The sequence below is a fragment of the Esox lucius genome, chromosome 9 (assembly GCF_011004845.1).
Source record: "Esox lucius isolate fEsoLuc1 chromosome 9, fEsoLuc1.pri, whole genome shotgun sequence".
NCBI classification, from domain to species: domain Eukaryota; kingdom Metazoa; phylum Chordata; class Actinopteri; order Esociformes; family Esocidae; genus Esox; species Esox lucius.
This window is the reverse complement of record NC_047577.1, coordinates 22,036,640-22,062,118: the sequence shown is the minus strand read 5'-3', so window position 1 is coordinate 22,062,118 and position 25,479 is coordinate 22,036,640. Positions and strand designations below refer to the sequence as shown.

General features: G+C 41.4%; 1 protein-coding gene across 3 annotated transcripts in view; it reads right to left on the bottom strand.

Moving 5' to 3' along the window:
* The window catches only part of egln1b (egl-9 family hypoxia-inducible factor 1b), a 52,698-nt gene extending 27,621 nt beyond the window's left edge, over positions 1–25,077 (bottom strand). The window contains 1 exon segment of one of the 3 annotated variants that reach the window (NM_001303856.1): positions 24,133–25,077. In NM_001303856.1, the coding sequence (NP_001290785.1) occupies positions 24,133–24,912 (780 nt within the window). In that variant the 5' untranslated portion in view covers positions 24,913–25,077. 3 annotated transcript variants of the gene reach the window in all.
* Between the last annotated feature and the right edge of the window lie 402 nt (positions 25,078–25,479).

The following is a 25,479-nucleotide window of genomic DNA, read 5'->3' as shown; positions in this document are numbered from 1 at the left end:
TTAAACTGTATGGGGTAAATTCAGCACTGCAGCATGACGGAACTTTCAGTTTGCAGAGACCACTTTTAAGGAAAATTATTTTGGCACTGAGGCCATTTAATTATTTCATTAGAATCAGATGAACTTTTGGAAAGGATTTTTGTGTCTCCTTATTCAGTTTTGGATGAAAGGATGAATTAGGTGAGTTTGTGATGACCTAAAAAATAAAACAACGTGCAGACCAAGATTTAAGACCAGTGCATTCCTGTAATAATTTGTGATACTGCTTCCTTTGGAGTGATCAAGCGCCAATAGGCGTACAAAAAAACATACAAAAAAACTTGAAAAACACAGAAATATAAAACAACACAACAGAAGTTTCCTTCAGTTTTTCTTCTGGGACTTTCCATGCAGACTTAAAGCTACCACAGTGAGTCTTGGTGAAATGGAGCTGCCCTGGTATTCTAAATGAAAACAACAGGGCAAAATGGGCTTTCCTGAACTCATGCCAGAGTATCTCTGCCGCAGAATGTGAACTGAGGCAATAGACAAATCACTGTGCTAGAGCACCAGCTCCGACCTGCCACCAAATGAGGATGTAAAGGCAGAAAAGCCTCAAGATAAGTCATTTTCATTAGGGCGTGAAAGGGAGAAAAAACATTATTGCAACAGAAAAACTAAAATGCAGGATTTTGATTAGATAAGAATATCCTCCCATATTCTGCCCCAGTTTTGGCCAAAATATCAACACGGAGAAAACCTGGACCTCATTAGTGAGCTGAGCTGTTCTCAGTTGGTTTTGTTTACATTTTGCAAATTGCTCATTTAGCACCCATTAGCCTTTAACTCCTCTAGACAGCAAAGTTCAACCTGTTGTATCACTTCCAACCCAAACAAGCCTCTTAGTTAATCAACAGATCTCTCTAAACATAACAATAATATCAAGAAAATGATCAACACTGATTCTTTAAATCTTAGGAAAAAATTACTGACACCTAAAACAACAAACGCCTAAAACAATTATAATGTCCCCGTGGGCTTCACATTACCATTTTGTACATCAGCATTAGCAGGATTATTTTAGGGGGCTCAGGTAGGCTAGATCAAGCAGTGGCCATGTTGAACTTTGAAGGGAAAGGGGTGGTGCAGATTACACTCCTCTGGCTTGTAGCTTACAATATGGAGATTCAGGCCATGGTAAAACCACCTACACCAATAAAGTTGCGATGAAGCCTGAAAAGGTTAGATGAAGAGGAGGGACATTTTACTTGATATAGGGTGTCAACTGGATATCCTGTTTTTCGGAGTAAAGTGAACACATCCTACGAGCATTTCCTCATTGTCTAGTCGGTGCTAACTGGTTATCGTGCTAACAGTCAGAGAAGCAACCACAGGCCTGGTGCCGTATCAGTGTCTACAGGAAGTGCTGCTTTGGCAATTCTTAAACATCCTGTTGTAGTGCTCAGAAACATGGAGAATGACATGGCTTAGCAAGAAATTCAGGTGACAACCAACCAGCTGCTATGAACTGTGGCCAATTTCCTTGAATATGTCCAAAAGAAATGCCTCTCTCTTGTGTATTATCCAAATAACGCCTATCATTGTCTGTTCCCAGCTGAATAAGTCAAATCAAATGAATCAATTGTCAGGAAATTACACAGGAAAATCTCTTAACCCTGGTGCGCCCCTCTGGCATTTTTGTACATTTTTCTAACTTTTTTTTATTTATTTGGGGATCATTTTGTCTGTGTTGCAGCTAGGGGCATGTTACATTTTTTAAATCCAAAGTCTTTAACTCTTTCATGTCTTTCATACTCTGTTTATGAGTTTTGCACCCTCTTGACACCTTTGTGGACAAACATGTCCCATTGACTTCCATTAATATTTTTTTTTATCTCACTGCCATTAGAGTATAAAACCATGCATTCTGTAATGTAAGCATTCCATTTTGAAGAAAAGTAGTGATATTTGAAATTTTGACTGTATTCCACCACACACACACGCAAACACACACACCCACACAATAATTTCTTCCATTGGCCTACAATGGAAAAATGGTTGAATCTGGTAGAAGAGTTTTTGTGTGCACGTGTGTGTGTGCACGTGCGTGTGTGTGCATACGTGTGTGTGTGTGTGTGCGTGCGTGTGCGCGCGCGTGCGTGTGTGTGATGGAATACAGTCAAAATTTCATCAAAATGAAATGCTTACATTACAGAATGCATGGTTTTATACTCTAATGGCAGTGAGATAAAAAAAAAAAAAAGTTTTTAATAGAAGTCAATGGCACATTTCTGTCCACGAAGGTGTCCAGAGGGAGTATCTGGCAGTACATAAAATATACTAATGCAATCAAATCAATTTTGTTGCAAATCTTTGACATATCCAAGACTCAAATCACCACCAAAGCCCCATGCCCCTACTATTTATTATATGGAAAATATAATGTTTTTAATGATTTTTTGTAATAAATAATGTGGTAATTCAAACAATCAAGCTGGCATTTAAAGGGTTAAAATAATGAAAATTATTGAATGTTTGGTTGTTTTGAGCAGGTTTCAAGTTGTTTAAGAGATTTATGAAAAAAAGCTGGAAAAAATATTAATGTATAAATATTTTATGTCAGTTTATTGTACGTGTACATTTTTGTCCATGAAGGTGTCCAAAGTAGTACATTTGAGGGGCGCACAAGGGTTAAGCAATCTTAACACTTCGAGTCTAAAAATAAACATTTTCAGTTTGTATTTCCCAGAAAAAAGGTAAAAAAGCACAATTGAAAATTAATAAGGAAATTCAGCGTTGTGACTCCCGACACTTTCAACATATGTCTGAAGAAAGTAACAGATGAAATATATGTGTTGTGAGAAACAAAGCCCAATTCTCACAAAACGGGGAAACAGATTCTGTAATGTGTTGACAGAATGCAATACCGGTACAATCCAGGTCACTAGAAAACAATCAGTTAGGAGATAGTATTTGTTTCTTGGTGGATAAACCTATATCGCCAGGGGGGCTGAATACCACACGAGTGTTCAGCTTATAATATCTACTGTTTATTTCCATTCTGTTTATGCCTAATACACAAAAACATTGGATAATAAAACCTTCCGGCCTGACCACAAATCAAGCTTCTCAAGAACTAATAACTGAAGCAAATGTCAAATTACTACAGAACATAAACAAGCCACTATTAAGGCTTGCAGGGCGGATTACCTAATGTCAATTGTCTCTTGAAAGCCCTTTTTGTACTCTAGGGACAACACTGTTTCCTAACATGATCAGAATATAGTGTAGATTCCAGTGTAGTACTGCTGTAATATCATATTCCTTTGAGATGTTGACTTAAGATACCAATTCTGGTAACCACAAATAGCAGGCATTGGTTAAAGAGGAATGTTATTGTGTTTGTATTCAAATGTCAACCACAGAAGCAATCATTAGCCTATAGACAGAAAACCAAGAACATCAATACACAGAGAATGTTAGGGGTTCTGAAGGAACAGCCTCAGCATAGTTTGAAAGTCATTTGTTTGGCTAGACACCCACAAACAAAGTTCAGAAACTTTCAATCCAGGCCTTGAGTGACAAGCAAGACAGGAGAGCTGCACTATGTTTTCTATGGCAGACAAAGTTGAGCTTAATACGTGCCTCTGTGTTTGTGTGTGCAGAGGCTGATAAGGCAAGCCCTCCAACCTAGAGTCCAGAGAGTCAGTGACCTATCAGGGGTCTTCCTTCTTCACAGATGTTAAAGAACAAACTCAGTCACCTTGGTAGGCATCAGTGGAGAGACAGCTCAAGTGGTTCAGAAACAACCCCTGAAAACAAAATGTCAGTTAGGCTATATCAGTGTATAACTGATAGTTGTTCTTTTCTGTCTTGGTCTAATAATTTAACAACATTATGGACCATTTTCAATTTAGATTTTTTAATGCAGTGTTAGGCTTAATCTGTATCTGCGGCTCTACATATTACACTGTTCGTAGGAGCTCCTGAACCTCAGGGTATCCCATATGGACAAAAACAGCCGATTGTTAGGAAATATTACAATTTAACAGAACGACACAATTCCACTCAGGCATAAGCAAAAACACAAAATGTTTGCCCAAAATGTTATTGTTGATTTTTATGGGTTCACAAGATAAATATATTTTCTACCAATCTATACAACCAACTAACTATAAAAGGGAACGAAAATATCTCAAACAATCAGAACATCTTTACTGGGAATGTCTTTGCACCATAGAGTTAATACTGTACCTTTATAACTATTTCAACTGTCAACTATTTTGAACATAATTATAACAACCATGCACAACTATTACGGCAACATATTTACTGTTTTTGATGGAAGTCAGCCTTATTCCAAATGTTTATCCTTCATTCTGTTTGGAACAATGTTGTTAAAGGTGAGACATATGGGATAAAAAAGAAAATCCAGAAGATCCAGAAGATTTAAAAAATATATAAATAATTGCCGCTTTGATTTTGTGCATAGGAGAAGCGGCAATATACAAAATATATATATGTTTATCCTTACGTTCCCTTTAAGTTGGTCAATTGGTACAAAACACTATGGGTTTCAGTCCTAAAGCTAGCCCAATGGCCTATGGCTCCTAACCCACGCAGCAGTATAAAAAACTTACAGGCTAAAAGGAAACCTAGGTCAATCACGTTACGGTAGGTAGTTCTTAGTTCTTACCTTCTTCCCTCCCACGTCATATCACACCGTAAGCAAGCCTTGTAGCAATAACATTGAGGTGATAAAACCTAACAAAGTAATGAGGGAATTTCCTATGTAAATAAGCGCTTAGGCAGGCGTGGTGAACATGACACTTACTGTCGACAAGCCTTGTCCGTATGTTTTCTCTATACATATTCACAGATTATGTCTTAGACGTAGTTTGCGAATGGTTTCTCCCTCTTCAAAACATGATAGGCGGTCCTAATTTGTTTTTCAATTTGGCTATGCGCACCTCATTCATTCTGAGCAGGCAAACATTCATTGGTGCAGTCACAGGGTTGTCAGCAGCCGTTAAGCCGCAATACACACAACATGCTGCACAACATGGACCCACAAGAGTAGATTTTCGGTAGTTGTTGGTTCCCTTGAAAAACGACACTTCCTTATCGACTTTCGTCGGGAATGCACAACATGTACAGCAGAACAAGTGACCCTTGCCATTATTGTTCTCGACCCAAGGAAACTGTTCTTTCCACAATAACAAAAATGATCGCATTCGGTTTGCCTCGTGTGATGCCATGTTTGGTTCCCGCTCTCAAATGCACTGTGAACTATGACTGGTCAAAACAGACCAGCCATCGAATATTATTGGTCTAAAAGACCACACCGGTACTGTAGCACATGGAGGGGGAGAAGAAGCAGTACAGACACATTTTAATGCATAACAAGTGATGATAAGCAAATGTTTTAATACGGTACTGTGAATATAAATGGAGAAATGAGCACTGGCCCGTGAATGTCTATGTCCGCTGGCCCAACGTTAGGTCTTAATGGCCCCAGGGCAGTGGGAAATCGTTAATGTTGAACCCTGAAGCCATTTAGATGCGAGACCTCCAAGTTTTGTTGGTCACACTGCCAGCCTGGTTCACTCCTTTTGGCTTCTCTGCTGAAAACTGACATTGGTTTTTATAGTAGGGGTCAAGTGCACCTATTGGTTCACAATGTGGTGGATAACTAGCCAAACTCCTGTCCTGTCAAAACTTGCCTCCACCTAACTCCAAGTGATGCTGAGCCCACAGCAAAACCTAACCACAACCCATCCAGGTAAGTACTAAGCTGACTTGAGTTCACTGACAAAGATTGGAAACAAAGGAAGATGACTGTTTAGTAGGTTTATTGTGCCACCAAACTTACATTTTTACTTTTTAAGAGATGGAGATGGCCACAGTCCACCACAGACACTAAAACAGATCCAATCCACAATAAGGGGCTGTGGCTGCCCTGATGTCAGCCTCTCCATCATGTGATCAACATGATTCCCAACTCAGCTATAGACAGCCTGTCATCATTCCAATATGGGCTTCATCCAGGGACTGAGAATTTGTCTACCACATCTTCTTGTAAGCACAACTCAATACATCCTCACCATAGCTCAGCACCCACTCTTGTATCCAGGGCCGGTTCTAAGCATAAACACCATAAGCGATTACTTGGCCGGGGGCCCCCGACCACCAACAACAGCTATGGGGGATAACATTTTGCTTAGGGACCCAAAACAGCTAGGCTGGCGCTGGTTGTATCCTCTCAGTTGAGCTCTGGTAAAGTAGAGTGTCTCATGGGAGTGTCACCTATCAGACCAAAGCAAAGTTCACGCAAGCTCTTTTGGACCTTTGATGTTTGTGCATGTAGACAGCAGACAAACAAGACAACAACTGTATCATTCTGAATCTCAATCTAAATGTTGTGCAGTTCAGAAAAGTAAATGGTTCTCTATAGTTCTCAAAATATACAATTGGCTGATCTCATAACAGCTATTATAGAAGCAAATTATATCTGTTATCGAAGCATAGTAATGAAATTGTATAGGCCACATTTATGATGATCTACTATATATGCATGGATTGAGGATCAGGGTTGAAATCTCTGAATGCAGTCTATCATGCAGTGTTGAATTGTATTATTGGTGCAAAAATGTTCACACATTAATACAAAAAAATATTATCTGAAAGAGTTAAGCTGCATTCCATGGGGCACCATCTGACTTGCTGACCTGTCTTAGTGGTAATCTTCATAGTTTTTTGTTTGCTATTAATTTCACTAGCCACCAGTAATAAGCTACCAAAGAAAAGTAGCATACCATAATCTCCCGAAACAAAGTTAAGCTGCAGCACGTTTGCCAATACTGAGTTCTTAAGTGCTTACATCTGAGAAGAGACAATTGCTTATTGTGACACTAAAGACATGTCAGAATCACTTTATAAGAAGTTAAGTATGTTCTAATGTGTTGTCCTGACTAGAATTTGCTTGATGGCGTAGGGTGGTCAGATAGTCTAAAATGCTGCCACTGGTACACTTATTCTGCTGTAGTGTGAGACTGAATCTGACCTAAATAATTTTCAACAAAACTGTGTCCGATCTAACACCACTTTCCAGTCTAATAGAGCTCTAAATATATGTCATATATTGTGGTCAATAAATTGTTTATGTTTGGTGCGGTGGGGGTGTTCATTTTGAAATGTCGGTTGGATGCATCTTTTATTAAGCAAATGTAATCCCTTTTCATATTACTATTATTTTAAGGAAACAAATTGTGAAGACTTTGTGGGGGTGTATCTATAGATTTTCAATATGAAACATTCAAGCCAAAATTATAGTTCAACAATTACAAAATTTAACTCAAATTGTCTAAATGCAAGGCACTTGTGCTGTAAGACACAATACAACTGTTGGAATAAGGGCCTGAGGCTGACGGTAAAGGGGTGTTCCACTTGTGCAGGAAATGTGAAGGTCGTCCTGGCGATGGATGACTCAAATACAGCATATCAGTAGCATAGTGTGCAGCCTACCAGGAAGTCACTGTTTAAATGAATAGACTCAAGTTTTTATATCAGAGAGTTCAGAACAATAGAGAAAAGATACTCATTTTGGCTCAGCCACTATCTTTAAACCTATATTGAGCAGATTGCTTACTGTAAATAACGGCACATCAGGTCAGTGTCTGAAAACCTGCTATTTTTACCTCCAGTCCTTAAGTGCATTTAAAATACAGTTTATGTTATTCGTAAGCCAGTCAGCCAACAATTTGCTTTACCGTCATCAGGTATGTTCTTCCGAACTGTCAACACACACACAGGGTGCACCTCTCTTGCCTCGTATGGAGACTGTGCAGCAACACAAATAAAACCACCATTTAGGCTTACAAAAAAATATCCACACATACCACTACTTAGCCAAACAAAAATCTAAAGTTAGAATAATATTACTCTACAATGTGAAGTGATTATTTAATAAGAACATTACAGATATCACATTCAGTAAAAAATGTGTTAACTAACTGGAAGATTGATAGCAATCTTATATTGGATTATTTATTGACTTTACCGACATATTTCTACCCTAACAATTTAATTTAAAAAATGTACAGCCCTGATGCAGCAACTCCACAGCGGATGTATAATGGTTGATTGACAAATGCTTCCTTCAAGCAGGCTGCCAAGCCGGTCTGATTCTGATCACACTACTTATCAGAGTTGGGGAGAAAAAAGTAGGTAAAACAGTAACTGTAATCTGTTACGTTACCAACTAAAATATTGTTTTATGTATTGATTACAGATATTGATTGATTACAGAATTATTACTTTTTGATTACTTCAATAGGCTCTGTGCACAAGCGTATGGATGAACTTCCACTTTAGCCAGATGTCGGCATATCAGTTTCCTGTATACTTAAGGCGATCACCCGTGTCGCCCAAAATTTCTGTCTCCAAGACCTGCCTAAAATAAGCATTAGTGATGTCCACTGAATTGTTGATGCCTGGTCCCCTGCTCCAACAAGCAAGCGGAACAAGGGATTCAAGCTCTACGTATTGAGTTATCTGCACAACTACGAGGGTAAGTAGTTTCCTGTGGTGTGCCGGCCGGCGATCAGCTAAGCTAGATAGCGACGTGTTCCTTTTTAATGTAGTATTAGGCAGGACAATAGAACGCATAAAAATTCACTCTAGCCTCAAAAACGGCAAAAGAACGCTGGCTGAAAACTGCACCAAAACAGGTCTCCTCTTTTATTTTACTACTGTACTACTGTACTACTACTACCTCATTACTGCCACCTTAACGTGGTGGAGGGGTTTGAGTACCTGAGTGACCCTAGGAGCTATGTTGTCTGGGGCTATATGCCCCTGGTAGGGTCTCCCAAGGCAAACAGGTCCTAGGCGACGAGTCAGACTAAGAGCGGTTCAAAACCCTTTAATGATGAGTTACATTTCGAGCACCGTGACGTCGCCCGGTATGGCGCAGCCGGTGCCCCACCCTGGAGTCAGGCCCAGGGTTGGGGCTCGTATGCGAGCGCCTGGTGGCCGGGCCTTTCCCCATGGGGCCCGGCTGGGAACAGCCCGAAGGAGCAACGTGGGGCCGCCTTCCAATGGGCTCACCACCTACAGGAGGGACCATAAGGGGTCGGTGCGGAGAGGATCGGGCAGCAGTCGAAGGCGGGGGCCTCGACAATCCGATCCTTGGACACGGAAACTAGCTCTAGGGACGTGGAACGTCAACTCGCTGGCGGGGAAGGAACCTGAGATCGTACGTGAGGTTGAGAGGTTCCGACTAGAGATAGTCGGGATCACCTCTACGCACGGCTTGGGCTCTGGAACCACACTCCTTGAGAGAGGATGGACTCTTCACCACTCTGGAGTTGCCCATGGTGAGAGGCGGCAGGCTGGTGTGGGTTTGCTTATAGCTCCCCAGCTCTGCCGCCATGTGTTGTAGTTTACCCCGGTGAACGAGAGGGTCGTTTCCCTGCGCCTACGGGTCGGGGATAGGTCACTCACTGTTGTGCAGAGCTTCGACTGGATCCTGAGGTAGGTTGGAGATATTGAGTCAGAGTGGACCATGTTCTCCACCGCCATTGTCGAAGCGGCCGCTCGGAGCTGTGGCCGTAAGGTCTCCGGTGCCTGTCGAGGCGGCAATCCCCGAACCCGGTGGTGGACACCGGAAGTAAGGGATGCCGTCCAGCTGAAGAAGGAGTCCTATCAGGCCTGGTTGGCTTGTGGGACTCCTGAGGCAGCTGACGGGTACCGGCAGGCCAAGCGGACTGCAGCCCGGGTGGTTGTGGAGGCAAACACTCGGACCTGGGAGGAATTCGGTGGAGAAGGACTATCGGCTAGCCTCGAAGAGATTATGGCAAACCGTCCGGCGCCTCAGGAGAGGGAAACAGTGCCCTACCAACACTGTTTACAGTAGAGGTGGGCAGCTGTTGACCTCAACTGGGGATGTCGTCGGGCGGTGGAAGGAGTACTTCGAGGATCTCCTCAATCCCGCCGTCACGTCTTCCATTGAGGAAGCAGAGGATGAGGGCTCAGAGGTGGACTCGTCCATCACCCGGGCAGATGTCACAGAGGTAGTCAAGAAACTCCTCGGTGGCAAGGCACCGGGGTTGGATGAGATCCACCCTGAGTACCTCAAGTCTCTGGATGTTGTGGGGCTGTCTTGGTTGACACGCCTGTGCAACATCGCATGGCGGTCGGGGACAGTGCCTCTGGGATGGCAGACCGGGGTGGTGGTCCCTCTTTTTAAGAAGGGGGACCGGAGGGTGTGTTCCAACTACAGGGGGATCACACTTCTCAGCCTCCCCGGGAAAGTCTATGCCAGGGTACTGGAGAGGAGGATACGGCCGATAGTAGAACCTCAGATTCAGGAGGAACAGTGTGGTTTTCGTCCGGGCAGTGGAACACTGGACCAGCTCTATACCCTCTACGGGGTGCTGGAGGGTTCATGGGAGTTTGCCCAACCAGTCCACATGTGTTTTGTGGATTTGGAGAAGGCATTCGACTGTGTCCCTCACGGCATCCTGTGGAGGGTGCTTCGGGAATATGGGGTCCTGGGTCCAGGAGCTTGGTCCACATTGCCGGCAGTAAGTCAGACTTCTTCCCAGTGCATGTTGGACTCCGGCAGGGCTGCCCTTTGTCGCCGGTTCTGTTCGTAATTTTTATGGAATTTTATCGGAAAAGGGTGGCTTGCCCACTTCAGGTTGGTGGAGAGTGCCTTCCTCAAGTGGAGAAGTATCTAGGGATCTTGTTCACGAGTGAGGGAAGGATAGAACGGGAGATTGACAGACGGATTGGTGCAGCTTCTGCAGTAATGTGGTCGATGTATCGGTCTGTCGTGGTGAAGAAAGAGTTGAGCCGCAAGGCGAAGCTCTCGATTTACCGGTCAATCTACGTTCCTACTCTCACCTATGGTCACGAGCTTTGGGTCATGACCGAAAGGACAAGATCCCGGATACAGGCGGCCGAAATGAGCCGTCCCACCGGGAGGAGACCCCGGGGAAGACCTAGGACACGCTGGAGGGACTATGTCTACCGGCTGGCCTGGGAACGCCTCGGTGTCACCCCGGAAGAGCTGGAGGAAGTGTCTGGGGAGAGGGAAGTCTGAGCATCTCTGCTTAGACTGCTGCCCCCGCGACCCGGCCCCGGATGAAGCGGAAGAAGATGTATGTATGCATGTATGTATGTATGTAACCTCATTTCACAACGAAACTGAAAAATAACAACTGGCATAGGAAGTAAACACCTGATCCTATATGGTATTAATTGCACTTAAACCTGCGTTACGTGGAAGTATATAAAAATCGCCTTTTCTGACTAATTCTAGTCTAGCGTTTGAAGTAATTGAATGGCGCAAGCCATATTTTATTAAAAAGAGGACATTCTCCTTATTAAAATGATGCCCCACTTGTACCTTAAAACTTAAATGAGTCACGTACATTGTATTTATTTTTTTCCCGTACAACAGCATCACTCATCTTGTTGTGAGTTTAGGTGTTTACTAATGCGGATGAGTATTAGTAAGTAAACCAGAAACTGCAATACCAACATCTAGACAAAAGCGGAAGTTCGTTACTACACTGGTGTACAGAGAATATTGAAAAAAAATAGGTGCGCGAAATAATTATGACAGGCTGCATTCTTGATTTTTTAATATAATGTTTTAAACATCGTTATTTGAACCAAAATAACAATTGAGCGCCTCAGTTGTTGTGTGTGTGATCATCATTCGCAAAAACGTGGGCACATATAAGCAGTTCAGTGACTGGTGAAGCGCTAGTTTAATTGGTAAAAACAGTGTTTATCTTTATTAGCCAACTCATTTAAAGGTTATTTAGTTATACTCAACGCATCAACGCATCTTGAAAATTAGCCAACTATTTGTTAGACAGCTGTAACATGGGCTGCCTTCAAGATAAAACATTATATGGAATTAATCACAATATTTACTCTGCCAAAGGATGATATGCATGTGACGCAACCACCTCAACACCGTCCATACAGGTAGGCCATCTCAGAATATTGCAACCATTGGTTATCATTGGCTGCTGACGATATTGACTTTAAACCAAGAGTGCAGGTCTATAATCACAGTTTATTTATATAATTAGTGATTTGAAAATCAATTGCTGGTGGCCCTAATAATCATCATGTTATGTTCGAGTGGGTAAAATGTATTTGTGTGCGGGTGGTCACGTTTGCGTGCCTGGGGTTTCTGCAACGTTTTAGCAATGTTGGTGGTTGTGGAGCAAATCAGACTACTGTATTAATGTACGCGCGAAAAGCTACGGATATCTTGATTTTTATATACAACAATGTCAATACCCTTTTTGAGAAATTGCCATTTATTTTTCAACAATGTTTTGAAGCAATTAGAAACATGATTAAAAATAATAACAGAAAAGGTTAACACATCCTTTGATTTTGGGTTATGTTCAGATAAACAGCCAGATTCTGGAAGATCAAGGCTTATTGGATGAATTGGAACGACTGAATATCAGACAGACCTTTAGCTGATAATGTAGAGATGTAGCTCAAACAATATAGAAATAGAAAGCAATGGTTTAGAAACCCTTTCCAAAGGCGCTGTATAAAAGCCATAAGTTAAAATATTTGTTTTCTAATGCCTCTTAATTTGAAAGTAATCAGATTATTTTACTGATTTTGAGTAATCTAAAAGTTATGTTACTGATTACAAATCTGGACAGGTAACTTGTAACTGCAACGGATTACATTTAAAAAGTAACCTACCCAACCCTGCTACTTATTCAAACTGGAAGCCTTTAGCTGGTACAGACACGCTGAGGTAAAGTATTTCCCAACTATACACCCACAATTGGGTACACTGCTGTCCAAACATAACACAAGGAGTCAATTGAGCGAGATGGTCAAAGGGACAGGAGCAGGGATTAGAAGCAATAATACACATCATCCATCATAAAGAGAATCACCAGAGAACACACAAATGAGATGAGACAATATGGCAGCTATGATGAACCTGTCTGGAAGAGGACCTATGTGTATTTTTGCCCTCCCCCCACACACAGGGAGAAGGATGGTACAAGTGACAGAAACAAATCTCCAACGATCACAGTAGAAGAACCAAGTCTCCAAACCTACGATTAGACACTACCTGCATGCCAATAAGTTACCGAAACCACACATGTAAGCACTGAGAGTTAACTAAAGTTCAATGAAACTTTGATTTGAACCAGGTTCTATGATCTGATCAAACTAAAATAGAGCCTTTTGCCAACAAACACCAGAGGTGGGTTTGACGTAATTAGAGCCATTGTCATGCAGAAAATAACCTAATATCCACTGAATGATGGTAGTGGATCTTTAATGTTCTGGGGCTGTTTTACTTCTAAAAGTCCTGGAACCTTGTTAGGATACATGGCAACATGGACTCCATCAAATAGAGAACAATTTGGCGGTGGGGAACAACAAGGATGATGCAGTCAACATTGACAATATAGGAGCCATTTCCTTGGTAAATTGAGTGTAAGATCAAACTGATAAACAACAAAGACATGTTTTTGACTGGAGTCCACAAGTTGCAAATTCAGTTGATTGGACAATATTTAGAAAGACACAACAATTGTCTATACGAGGTCCCATAGTTGACACTGCACATCAGTACAAAAACCAAGCCATGATGTCAAATGAACTGTCAGTGAAGCTCAGAGACAAGATTGTGTTGAGACAAAGATCATGGGATGGAAGGGCGTCCTCTGCAGTATTTAAGGACGCCAGGAACACAGTGGCCTCCATCATTCTAAAATTAAAGAAGTTTGGAACTACCAATACACATTCTAGACCTGGCCATCCAAACTGAGCTATCAGGGCGAATGGACCCTTGTCAGGGAGGTCACCAAGAACACAATGATTATTCTGACTGAGTTCCAGAGTTTGTGTGTGGAGATGGTAGAACCATACAGAATGACAACCATCTCTACAACACTCCACCAGTCAGGCATGCAGGTAAGTCTGAAAATATTTGGACACTGACATTTTCTTCATACTTTCGGCTCTGCATGCCACCACAATGGATTTGAAATGAAACAACCAAGACGCAATTAAAGTGCAGACTTTTACCTTTAATTCAAGGGGTGGAACATTGTATGAAATGCTTAGGAATTGTTACTATTTTCATACACAGTCCCCTTATTTCAGGGGCTCAAATGTAATTGGGCAAATTAACACAATCATAAATAAAATGTTCATTTTTAATACTGCGAGAATCCTTTGCAGGCAATGACTGCTTGAAGTCTGGAACGCAAGGGTCACCAAACGCTGGGTTTCCTCCTCTGTGTCGGAGTGTATGCTTGTTATGTTTAGATAGCAAAAGACCATCTGTTGATCTGTACACAGGAAGTCACATTCATTCAATGCGCGACACTAAAAAGCCAACGGGCTAATGTGTATTCTGTTTGGGACGTCTATAAAGGTGAGGACAACAGGAAGTATCTTTGAAATTGAGTGAGATGAGATTGAGGTTGTGTTAGGAAGACCGGCTCCATAACCTCATGAACAAGACTATCTAATGCTGTAATAAATAATACTCTCTCCCTTGACATTATTTCAAACACTATACGAAATGGCTGATTTCTAACATCTTTGATGCTTTGTCAGGCCTTTACTGCAGCAGTCTTCAGTGGTTGTTTGTTCATGGGTCTTGTTTTGTCTTCAGCAAGTGAAATGCATGCTCGAATGAGTTGAGATCAAGTGACTGACTCGGTCATTGCAGAATATTCCACCTCTTTGCCTTAAAAAACTCCTGGGTTGCTTATGCAGTATGTTTTGAGCAGACAATATATCCCTATACACTTCAGAATTAATTCAGCTGCTGCTGTCTTCTGTCACATCATTAATAAACACAACTGACTCAGTGCCACTGGAAGCCATTCATTCTTCCCATCATTCTGGTACAGATGGATCTTAGTTTCATCTGTCCAAAGAATGCTGTTCCAGGTCTGGGTTGTTTTTTTTTAAATGTTTTTTGGCAAATCTGGCCTTTCTATTCTTGAGGCTTATGAATGATTTGCACCTTGTGGTGAACCCTCTGAATTTACTCTTGTCAAGTCTTCACTTCATGGTAAACTTCGATAATGATAAGGCTACCTGTTGGAGAGTGTTCTTCACTTGGCTGGATGTTGTGAACCTGTTTTTCTTTACCATGGAAAGGATCCTACGATCATCCACCACTGTTGTCTTCCATGGACGTCCAGGCCTTTTTGTGTTGCAGAGCTCACTAGTGTGTTCTTTTTTTCTCAGAATGTACCAAACTTGATTTGGCCACTCCTAATGTTCCTGCTATCTCTCAGATTTTTTTTGCAGCCTAAGGATGGCCTGTTTCACTTGCTTTGAGAGCTCCTTTGTCCGCATGTTGTGGGTTCACAGCAACAGCTTCCAAATGCGAATGCCACACTTGTAATCAACTCCAGACCTCTTACCTGCTTAATTGATTAAGAAATAGTGGAGTAGCCCACACCTGTCCATGAAACAGCTTTTGAGTCAATTGTCCAATTACTTTTGGTCCCTTTAAAAAGAGGGGGCCACAAATAAGAGATGTAATTCCTAAACCCTTCCAACAATTTGAATGTGAATACCTGCAAATTTAAGCTGAGAGACTGCACCATATTCATTATCTAACTGTAACTTGAATATATTTTAGTAAACGGACAAAATAAATGCAGCTATTGTGTGTGTGTGAACCCTACCAACATAAAACAAACTGACTGAATTAACCCCACGTTAGCTACATGCATTGAGTGCCTTTCAGATGGTTGACATGAACACAGTCACCTTGCCCACTAAGGAACACTACATAATTTGCATTTCAAGCTTTTCTCATTGACTCAAATTCAAACAGCTACAATCACTGGTTGATTTTTCTGTAGCTAGCTAGCAAACATCAGCTAACCGCTAGCTAACAAAGTGAGACCTGTAATTCAATGCAGCGAAAATGAGGATTGGTGAAGTTTATAAATGTGTCTTATTGTATTGAGCAGTAGGAGTAAAGAAATGTCTAACATATCCTTTGTTTGAACTAGTTACTTAAAGTCAGCCACCAACGACAGACTCCCTCTGATTCCCACACACGCACTGTAGTTATGTAGTACCTGCATGATGTGCCACTGCTGGACTGGACTGGATCAAACCATTGTGAGGTAAAGGACAGGGGGGCGCAATCTTTTGAAACTTAAAAACGCACTATTAAGTGTTATGTTTACAGTGATATATGGGAGAGACAAATCATAATTTTCCCTCAATGGTAAATCTTTATCTTTGGTTGATAAACAAACAAAGCTGTGCCCACAAACGGGTAACTTAACTTCTAGAAAGTTTTGACACAATGATTTTGACCGGTTGTCAGCTCTCCCAGGATATGGTAAGATGTTATAGTCGCTAATAGCATTACAATGGGCACGTGAGCATCAGAACTGGACCATGGAGCAATGGAAGAAGGTGGCCTGGTCTGATGAATCACGTTTCCTTTTAAATCACGTGGATGAACGGGTGCGTGTGCGTCGCTTACCAGGATCCACTACGGGAAGGAGTCACGGCGGCGGAGGCAGTGTAATGCTTTGGGCAATGCTTTGCTGGGAAATCTTGGGTCCTGCCATTAATGTGGATGTTACTTTGAAATGTACCACATACCTGAGCATTGCTGCAGAACATGTACACCCTTTCATGGCAATGGAATTCCCTGATCGCATTGGCCTCTTTCAGCAGGATAATGCGCCCTGCCACAAAGCAGGAATGGTTTGTGCAACACAACGGATTCAAGGTGTTGACTTAGCCTCCAATTTCCCCAGATGTGTGGGATGTGCTGGACAAAAAAGGCAGATCCATTGAGGCCCCACCTCCCAACTTACTGGACTTAATGGTCTGCTGCTAACATCTTGGTGCCAGATACCACAACACACCTTCAGAGGTCTAATGGAGTATTGGTCAGGGCTGTATCGATGGGTCAGGGCTGTATTGGTGGCAAAAGGGGGATCTAGACAATATTATCCGTGTTGATGGGTGTATTAACCCTTTAATCAGAATATCCACGCTTCTGTAAGGTCTTAAATAAATGTATCTAAATAAAAGGCTGTGAAAAGTCTTTAATAGTCTAATTTCATATTTTATATGGTCTTAAAGAGGTATTCATTAAGTTCTGTTAGCATTGTGAAGAGGTGATGCAAAAAATAACGTGTAGTTTGTGAACGCATTTTAGCATTAGTCGTGTGCAGAAAGGAACCACGATTTCAGCCAGAATGTTAGATGTCAGCAAGACACTTGATGGTTCTCCGCTCTTCTCCCAACACCGTTGTTTATGAGGTCGATAGCTAGCTAGTACGAAGCTACATAGTAGACATTGGCTGTTAAACTTTCTGCATGTACCATGGGAAAGTGCAAATTCAATCAGAAGTTGTTGGACAACAGCAACATTGCTTTGTGATTGAAATCCATTGAAGAGAAAGAAAACTTTCAGACTTCGCACTGTAGGAATAAAATCTGTGGTATCACAGAAGTGTGAGAAACACAAAAACAACAACGCTGCAAAAAGCCTTTAACAAGTGACCGTCTTGTTTGGTCACATCACAGATGGCAGTCCCATGAAGTACAGCCAGTAACATTATTGTGACCAGTAGGGTTACTGCTCTAACAACTGTGGACACAATGCATATCAGTGCTACAGTCATGGTCCCCTCCCGTCGCATGCAAATTGGTGCTCATCAACAACAAAATCCAAAAAAGCTATAATAAATGTCTCCTTCCATTTTACGCTTGAATATCAGTGATATCAGCGGTTTGATTGGTTGACAAGATGAACAATGTTCACTGGTCAACATAGGCGGCAGCTGCTCAAGAGTTATGCACAGGAAGCAAGGCCGCCGGGGTTTGCCACCCGCCACTGCTGATTGAAAGTCTATGAGACCTTCACCGTGACCACGGCCCATCTGTAAGTGTCTTACTTCAGTCAAATTGGTGTCCTTATGTTGGCCTATTTTCTGCGTGGGGTCTTCAATTGAATTTGAGGTGGTATTAAAAGTCTTAAATGTAACTTGCTGAAACCTGCAGATACCCTGTATTACATAGGGGCTTTATAAGGTACACTCACCTAAAGGATTTTTAGGAACACCTGTTCAATTTCTCATTAATGCAATTATCTAATCAACCAATCACATGGCAGTTGCTTCAATGCATTTAGGGGTGTGGTCCTGGTCAAGACAATCTCCTGAACTCCAAACTGAATGTCAGAATTTTGAGCGTGGCATGGTTGTTGGTGCCAGATGGGCCGGTCTGAGTATTTCACAATCTGCTCAGTCATACCTCACAATCATACCTCGTTACAACCGAGGTATGCAGCAAAGCATTTGTGAAGCCACAACACGCACAACCTTGAGGCGGATGGGCTACAACAGCAGAAGACCCCACCGGGTATTTACAAATAGGAAAAAGAGGCTACAATTTGCACGAGCTCACCAAAATTGGACAGTTGAAGACTGGAAGAATGTTGCCTGGTCTGATGAGTCTCGATTACTGTTGAGACATTCAGATGGTGGAGTCAGAATTTGGCGTAAACAGAATGAGAACATGGATCCATCATGCCTTGTTACCACTGGCTGGTGGTGGTGGTGTAATGGTGTGGGGGGTGTTTTCTTGGCACACTTTAGGCCCCTTAGTGCCAATTGGGCATCGTTTAAATGCCACGGCCTACCTGAGCATTGTTTCTGACCATGTCCATCCCTTTATGACCACCATGTTCCCATCTTCTGATGGCTACTTCCAGCAGGATAATGCACCATGTCACAAAGCTCGAATCATTTCAAATTGGTTTCTTGAACATGACAATGAGTTCACTGTACTGAAATGGCCCCCACAGTCACCAGATCTCAACCCAATAGAGCATCTTTGGGATGTGGTGGAACGGGAGCTTCGTGCCCTGGATGTGCATCCCACAAATCTCCATCAACTGCAAGATGCTATCCTATCAATATGGGCCAACATTTCTAAAGAATGCTTTCAGCACCTTTTTGAATCAATGCCACATAGAATTAAGGCAGTTCTGAAGGCAAAAAGGGGTCAAACACAGTATTAGTATGGTGTTCCTAATAATCCTTTAGGTGAGTGTATATATTAAATATTTTCATTCAAGTCATTCATTACTAGTTTTCCAATTAATAACCTCTCTGATTAACCCCTTCTTTTAGCCAACCTGTAGGAAAACATAGGGTAAGTGGTTTTGATCCGGAATAACTAAAATGTAAATGATTTCAGAGGACATGGATATCTGTAAAACATTCAAAAGTGTGTGATATTTAATTTGATGGGCTATTCTCAGAAAATGTTGTGGCCACAATAATAATAAATAGGATTATAGCTACATCTAAAATGATGAATGAGTATCAGAGTATGTGAGTGGAGCAGGAGCAGAGCGGGAGCCGAGTGATCCCAATTTGACTGGAGTGAGGAGCGATATTTGAGCGGGCCCGAAGGCTTATTGGTCAATCACTCAAATACCGCTCTGAGTGGCGCGCGGTGCAGCACACAAGATTAGGGCATATCCCTCCCATGCAATTTTAGCTATGTGCTTAAACTATCATGGAGTTTACTCAATACTTTATTAAAGAAACTGAAAAAACTCACAGATGCTAAATTAAAGTAACTTACAGGAATGAGCAAAGAACAGGAGAGGGAGTGCAGCAATTTACTACAGTTTCATTGTGGAATCTAAAACGTCATTTATCGTGAAAGCATGACCGTGTATTACGCGGACATGCTAACAGAAAGGACCGAGGTGGGTAGTGGAGGCTTTCTTTAAAATGGTGCACATGGACTTTGAACCCTTAACCTGCGGAGAAAGGCCAAACCATACTACACACCGCCTTACTATAGTACTATTCAAGATACCCTGATGCCACATGCTCTCCAAGAAATGGAAGGAAAGCTGAGACCTTTTGCAACTAGGCGATGGGGTCTTAGTGTCTACCGACATTTGGATAAGCAGAAGGGGACAAAGTTTCCTAGGTATTGTTTCCAGTTTCATTGACCGGACATTTAAAGGCTGAACAGTGTTGTTGAGCTGTGAACATACTGTGAACAGGACGCCAAACAGCAGAGGCTCTTTACCAAAAATATGGTAAACCAGTACATCATGAAGTCAAATCTCCATTTACAATGCCCAATTCACATGCTTCAGCTTGCAATAAAGGATGCAATGAACATACATGAGGGGGTTAGCGTAGTTATTCAGAAATTGGGGAAACTTACAAAAAATTTTAGGAAGAGTACATTGAACACAGATTAAGAGCCAATTACATACTGTATGATTGAGTCTGTGCTGATGATTTTCGAAAGAGATCCATTATGGCAAACTAATCTGTCTACATACGATGATGCCAAACTCATCCTAAACAAAGTGCGTCAGCTTCAGGTTCTGGTGGACGTACTAACGCCACTAGCAAACGTTACAGATAAAATGCAAAAAGAATTGGGGAACCTGGGCATGATTCTCCCTGCGGTGTCGGAAATTAAGAAAATTTTGACAACTATATCTCTGCCCATAGACATTGCTGTGTTTGCAGAAACACTATCAGAGAATGTCTTCAATCGTTACGTGGGGTACTATAAAGATAAGCATCTTAACCTGGTTGCTGTATTGGATCCAAGATTTGAGTGATAAGAGATGATCAAGTGTGTAACCAGCTTGGAGAGATACGTCAGCTCCTTGTTAACGAGACCGAGGCTACCAGCGCGCTTTCAGGTGCAACTGCTGCATCAGAAACAACGACACCCTACCCTGTCCCTGAGCAGAATTAAGTGCACAAAAGACCTTGCATGTTTGGCTCTTACTTCACACAGCCACAATGCTCCTCGCTGGACACAAAAGGTGAAGTAGAGAAGTACCTAACTGCAATGAGAACAAGCGAAGACGAGGACGTTATAGCCTTTTGGAAAGACAAAACACAACACTGCTCCATCTGGCAAAGTTAACCAGAATGGGGTTTAGCATCCCCAGTGGCTCAGCAAGCGTGGAGAGGGTTTTCTCCACTGCAAGCCAGCATTGCAGGCACCATCGCATGAACATGAAGCCACAGACTTTGGCACAACTCCTGTTTCTAAAGTGAATTCCAAGATTGTATAGAGTCTATACAATAGACAGACATTTAGCATAACATTATTATTGAATTTCAGTAAGCTTTGATTTTATTTTATCCAATATGCGCAATATATAAGCTATAGTTAAATGCTGAGCTTTTAATATTTCAAAGCATGTGATTTGCATTTGTCTTTTACATGTAGCCCATTGAAAAATATTATTTGTATATTTTTGGCAGTATGCTGATATGGCTTTGTTCATTTGGAAATGCTTTTAGTGTATCGGAATTCGGAAATGCTTTACTTATGTATATACACACACGTTTAAAAATAAGCTACTAATATAGTCCTATACCTGTTTGAGTGTATACATTTTAGTTAAAAGGCAGTCTAGATGTGTAGTGTATTTGAAATTATAATTACTGTATTCTTATACTTTCATGCTGTTAATAAACACAAGCTACATTAAAACACTATATGATTTGGTTAGATTTGAATAAAAAACTAATACTGGACATACATAATCACATAATTGTGAGGTTTTGTTTGAATTATAACTAAACAAAAAATGAATGGAGCGAATTTGGAGCGGAGAGATGGGAAAGACTTAGGAGAGGTGGAGTGGAGCGTAGGTGGAGCGGAGCGTACCACGCCGTTTACATACTCTGGTGAGTATGCAATGTTTGCAAGGCCATTGTTCTCAGCTTCATGGAACATATTTTTGAATTTCAGGAAATTAGCTTTAAAATAATAAACATATCCTTGGAGAATTTGTAGAAGTTCAAGAAATTGTTTCAAAATATTATTAAGATAGGGAGGGGCCTCTAAACGTATTACATTACAGGTTCAACTTCGCATATCAATGCTTGCCTTGCCACGCCCCTGACCATGCCCCCACCTAAGCCACTTTTTGATCCCGAAAAAACCCTGAATTTATATGCAATCTCAGCGCTGGGCAAAACCAGAACTGCGGCTGACAAAGCAGTAGATAACTGAAAAGCTAATTTTTAACAACATATTTTGTCCCCTGTCTGTTCAATCATTAGTTTGTACACATGTGTCAGAGGCAGTAGACAGAGACCAAAACGGTCCATTAACACATGTGCTTGTACAGATGAATATAGATAATTTGCTGACCTAGCCAAGCTGCAGTGTAGCTCAATGGTCTGAGCAGCTGTCTCCGCATCAACAGGCTGTGAGTTTGTGGCCAGGTCCAGGAATACTCATTCTAAACCTCAATGTTTTTTTTTTACTTCTAAACAACTCTGCTATAACTCAAGACAATATAAATCAATTTCCCAAGGAATCTGATTGAAATAAAAAGGTTACTAGGCTGCTTTAGAGAATTATTATTATTAGGACTGAATGCGCTAATGTTTTTTGTGAGCCTATACCATGCTATTTGATTTGGTTCTATAATGTAGCACATTGTGACAGATCTTGAGTGAATGTCTTTTTGTTGAAAGCTGGCATTTTCAAAATTACGTTAACTGACACAAGCAAAGACCTATAAAACCATGAATATGTGTGCCAGCATGTTTGTATGTAAATATGCAGGCCTTTCTGGCAAGTACTGGCTGTTTGCTACATGTGACAACAATCAAGTCCCCCTAAAGCTTGTGGGAAAATGTGTTATGGTCTGATGAAACCAAGGTTGAACTCTATGAAAAACAATACTGCACATCACCCAAAAAACACCATACACACAGTGAAGCACGGTGGTGGCAGCATCATGCTTTGGGGCTGTTTTTCTTCAGCTGGAACTGGGGAGTTTGTCCGGGTGGAGGGAATTATGAACAGTTCCAAATACCAGGCAATTTTGGCACCTTTCAGCATGACAACGACCGAAAGCACACATCCAAATCCACAAAAGCATGGCTTCACAATAAGAAGATTAACGTTTTGGAATGGCCCAGCCAGAGCCCACACCTGAATCCAATTGAACATCTGTGGGGTGATCTGAAGAGGGCTGTGCACAGGAGATGTCCTCGCAATCTGACAGATTTGGAGCGCTTTTGCAAAGAAGAGTGGGCAAATATTGCCATGTCAATATGTGCCATGCTAATAGACTCCTACCCAAAAAGACTGAGTGCTGTAATAAAATCAAAAGGTGCTTCAACAAAGTATTAGTTTTAGGGTGTGCACACTTATGCAACCCGGTTATTGTATAGTTTTCATTCCCCCCCCTAAAAGATTTCAGTTTGTTTTTCAATTGAATTGTTCACGTAATAGGTCACATTAAAGGTGGAAAAAGTTCTGACATGATTTATTTTGTCTAATTCCTTTACATCACAAGAACATGGCATTTTAACAGGGTTGTGTAGACTTTTATATCCACTGTAACTGTATGTGTGTGTTTGTGTTTATATATGTGTGTGTATTAGGGGTGTTGATGATAACTATGATATTTAATGAAATATTGATATCATGTTAATAATACATATGTGATATCTATGATATTTAATGAAATATTGATATCATGTTAATAATACATATGTGATATATATCATATATCATATTTATATCCACTGTATGTTGTGCTGTTGATAGCAAACATTTTGAAAATTACATTGAACCTTTAAGAAAATAATGACACAAAATGTTGTGATGTACAGTATAGTAATATACAGTACGTAATGCACAATAGAGAACAGCACACTAATCATGATGTGCAGCACACCAATCTGTACAGTATGGCAAACTTTATTACTGCACACTAGAGTAAACCTTATTTTGGTAGTATACAGTACAGTAAGGTACTTTAGAGTACAGGAAAGTAAGTGCTAAGCATGACAAGAGCGAATAAAAAGCTGTTGAAGAAATTAATGTTCAAGCAAGAACCCCCCCCCCCCCCCCCTTTAGAAGCAGGGAAATTGCCCCCCCACCCCCAATAATGACAACACTTTGAGAAAAATATATAATGTGTGTCCCCTAAAATCGAACTCAATCATACGCCTCTGTGTTCAAGACTGTCAAACCGGCCAAACGGGTAGGATAATTATTTAATTGAGTTAAAATCTAATAAAAATGTGCAACTCACTTTTAGTGTTTACTTACTTTCGTCCTTCCATTTATTTTGTAGTTTCCCAGTTTACCATTACAGTGTCGAACCAGGTCGTCCATGCGACTCATGAGAAAAGCTATCTTCTCACAACCAGGCTCTATTCCTTCAGTCCAGGTTATTTGGTCCCCACGTATATCTTTAGTTGAATCACTTCTTTGATTGACCAACTGTCCGTCAGTAAATTTACCAGTCTTTTGGAGGGCTCTCACATTATCCAAAATACTCAACCCAGTCTCTTCTCCAAGGAAATTGTCAACAACACAAATGCCATGCTTATTCATACATGGAACGATATATTCCCGAGCTAATTTTTGCGGGGGGGATCTCGTTTGTCCGTTGGGTTTAGTGCTGAGCTCAATTCCTTCCCCAGTCTGCTTGCTGTCAGACGCGCTTTCCGAGCCAGTTGACGAAGTGATAACATCTTTCGTTCTTTCGCCGTCTTTAGACAGGTTTAACGGCCCAGGGTTTGGGGTGGTATTTGAACCTGTATAATTCTGTTTCTCGACGCCTTTTAACTGCTTGTCTTGCACTCTTTTCGCAGTTCGGGCAGGCTGTTGTGTTGGTTCGGGCTGCGGCTGACACTGAGGTTTCTCGGCCTCTTTACAAACCTGTTTATGTTTGTTCCAGTCAGCTTTTTGGTGTTCCTTGCTACAATAGAACGAGTTACGACATCGTCCACATTTAAGCAGGTTTTCCATTTTTCCACAAAGCTCACAGTACTGCCGGTTTAAATCGGTCCCGTTGGGGTTGTCGCCTTCGCTCTCCATGCTCATAGCAGAGCGAGCGCCCCTTTAAACACACCTATTTTCACGCGCTGCTAGTGCAAGTTTATAAGTCACCTAAAACAAAAAAAACGAAATGTTTGAGTCGTGGCATCTAATTCCCACCTCACTGAATTTACCTTCTTTCAGGTTTCGAATGAAATAAAAGACGTGAGCGCGACATCTCAAATTGCTCGTGTGTAGTGTGCAGTTCTGGTCGAGTCGCATGGCGCCGTTCCCTTTTCTCCCTGAACTTCACTCCTCACGTAGTCCAGAGTAACTCAATCCTTGACGTCAGCATAACGAGGGTATATGGCACCGCTGAGTTGTAATCATTCATAAGGTTACAAGCGTGCGCATCTTTGGCTTCCTTGTTTTTTGACGGTTAGATCATAAAAGAAAGGCAATGGCCAACTATTATTTTTCCAATGATTTAAGTTTGAAATAAAAGGGATTGTTTACATACGTATTATAGGGTTAACCAAATATGAATACGTGTACTCCATCAATACTGTTATGAATGTGTTATGAAGCAATTACTAAACCAGTACATGTCATGACTGATGTTCCGTATGTTTC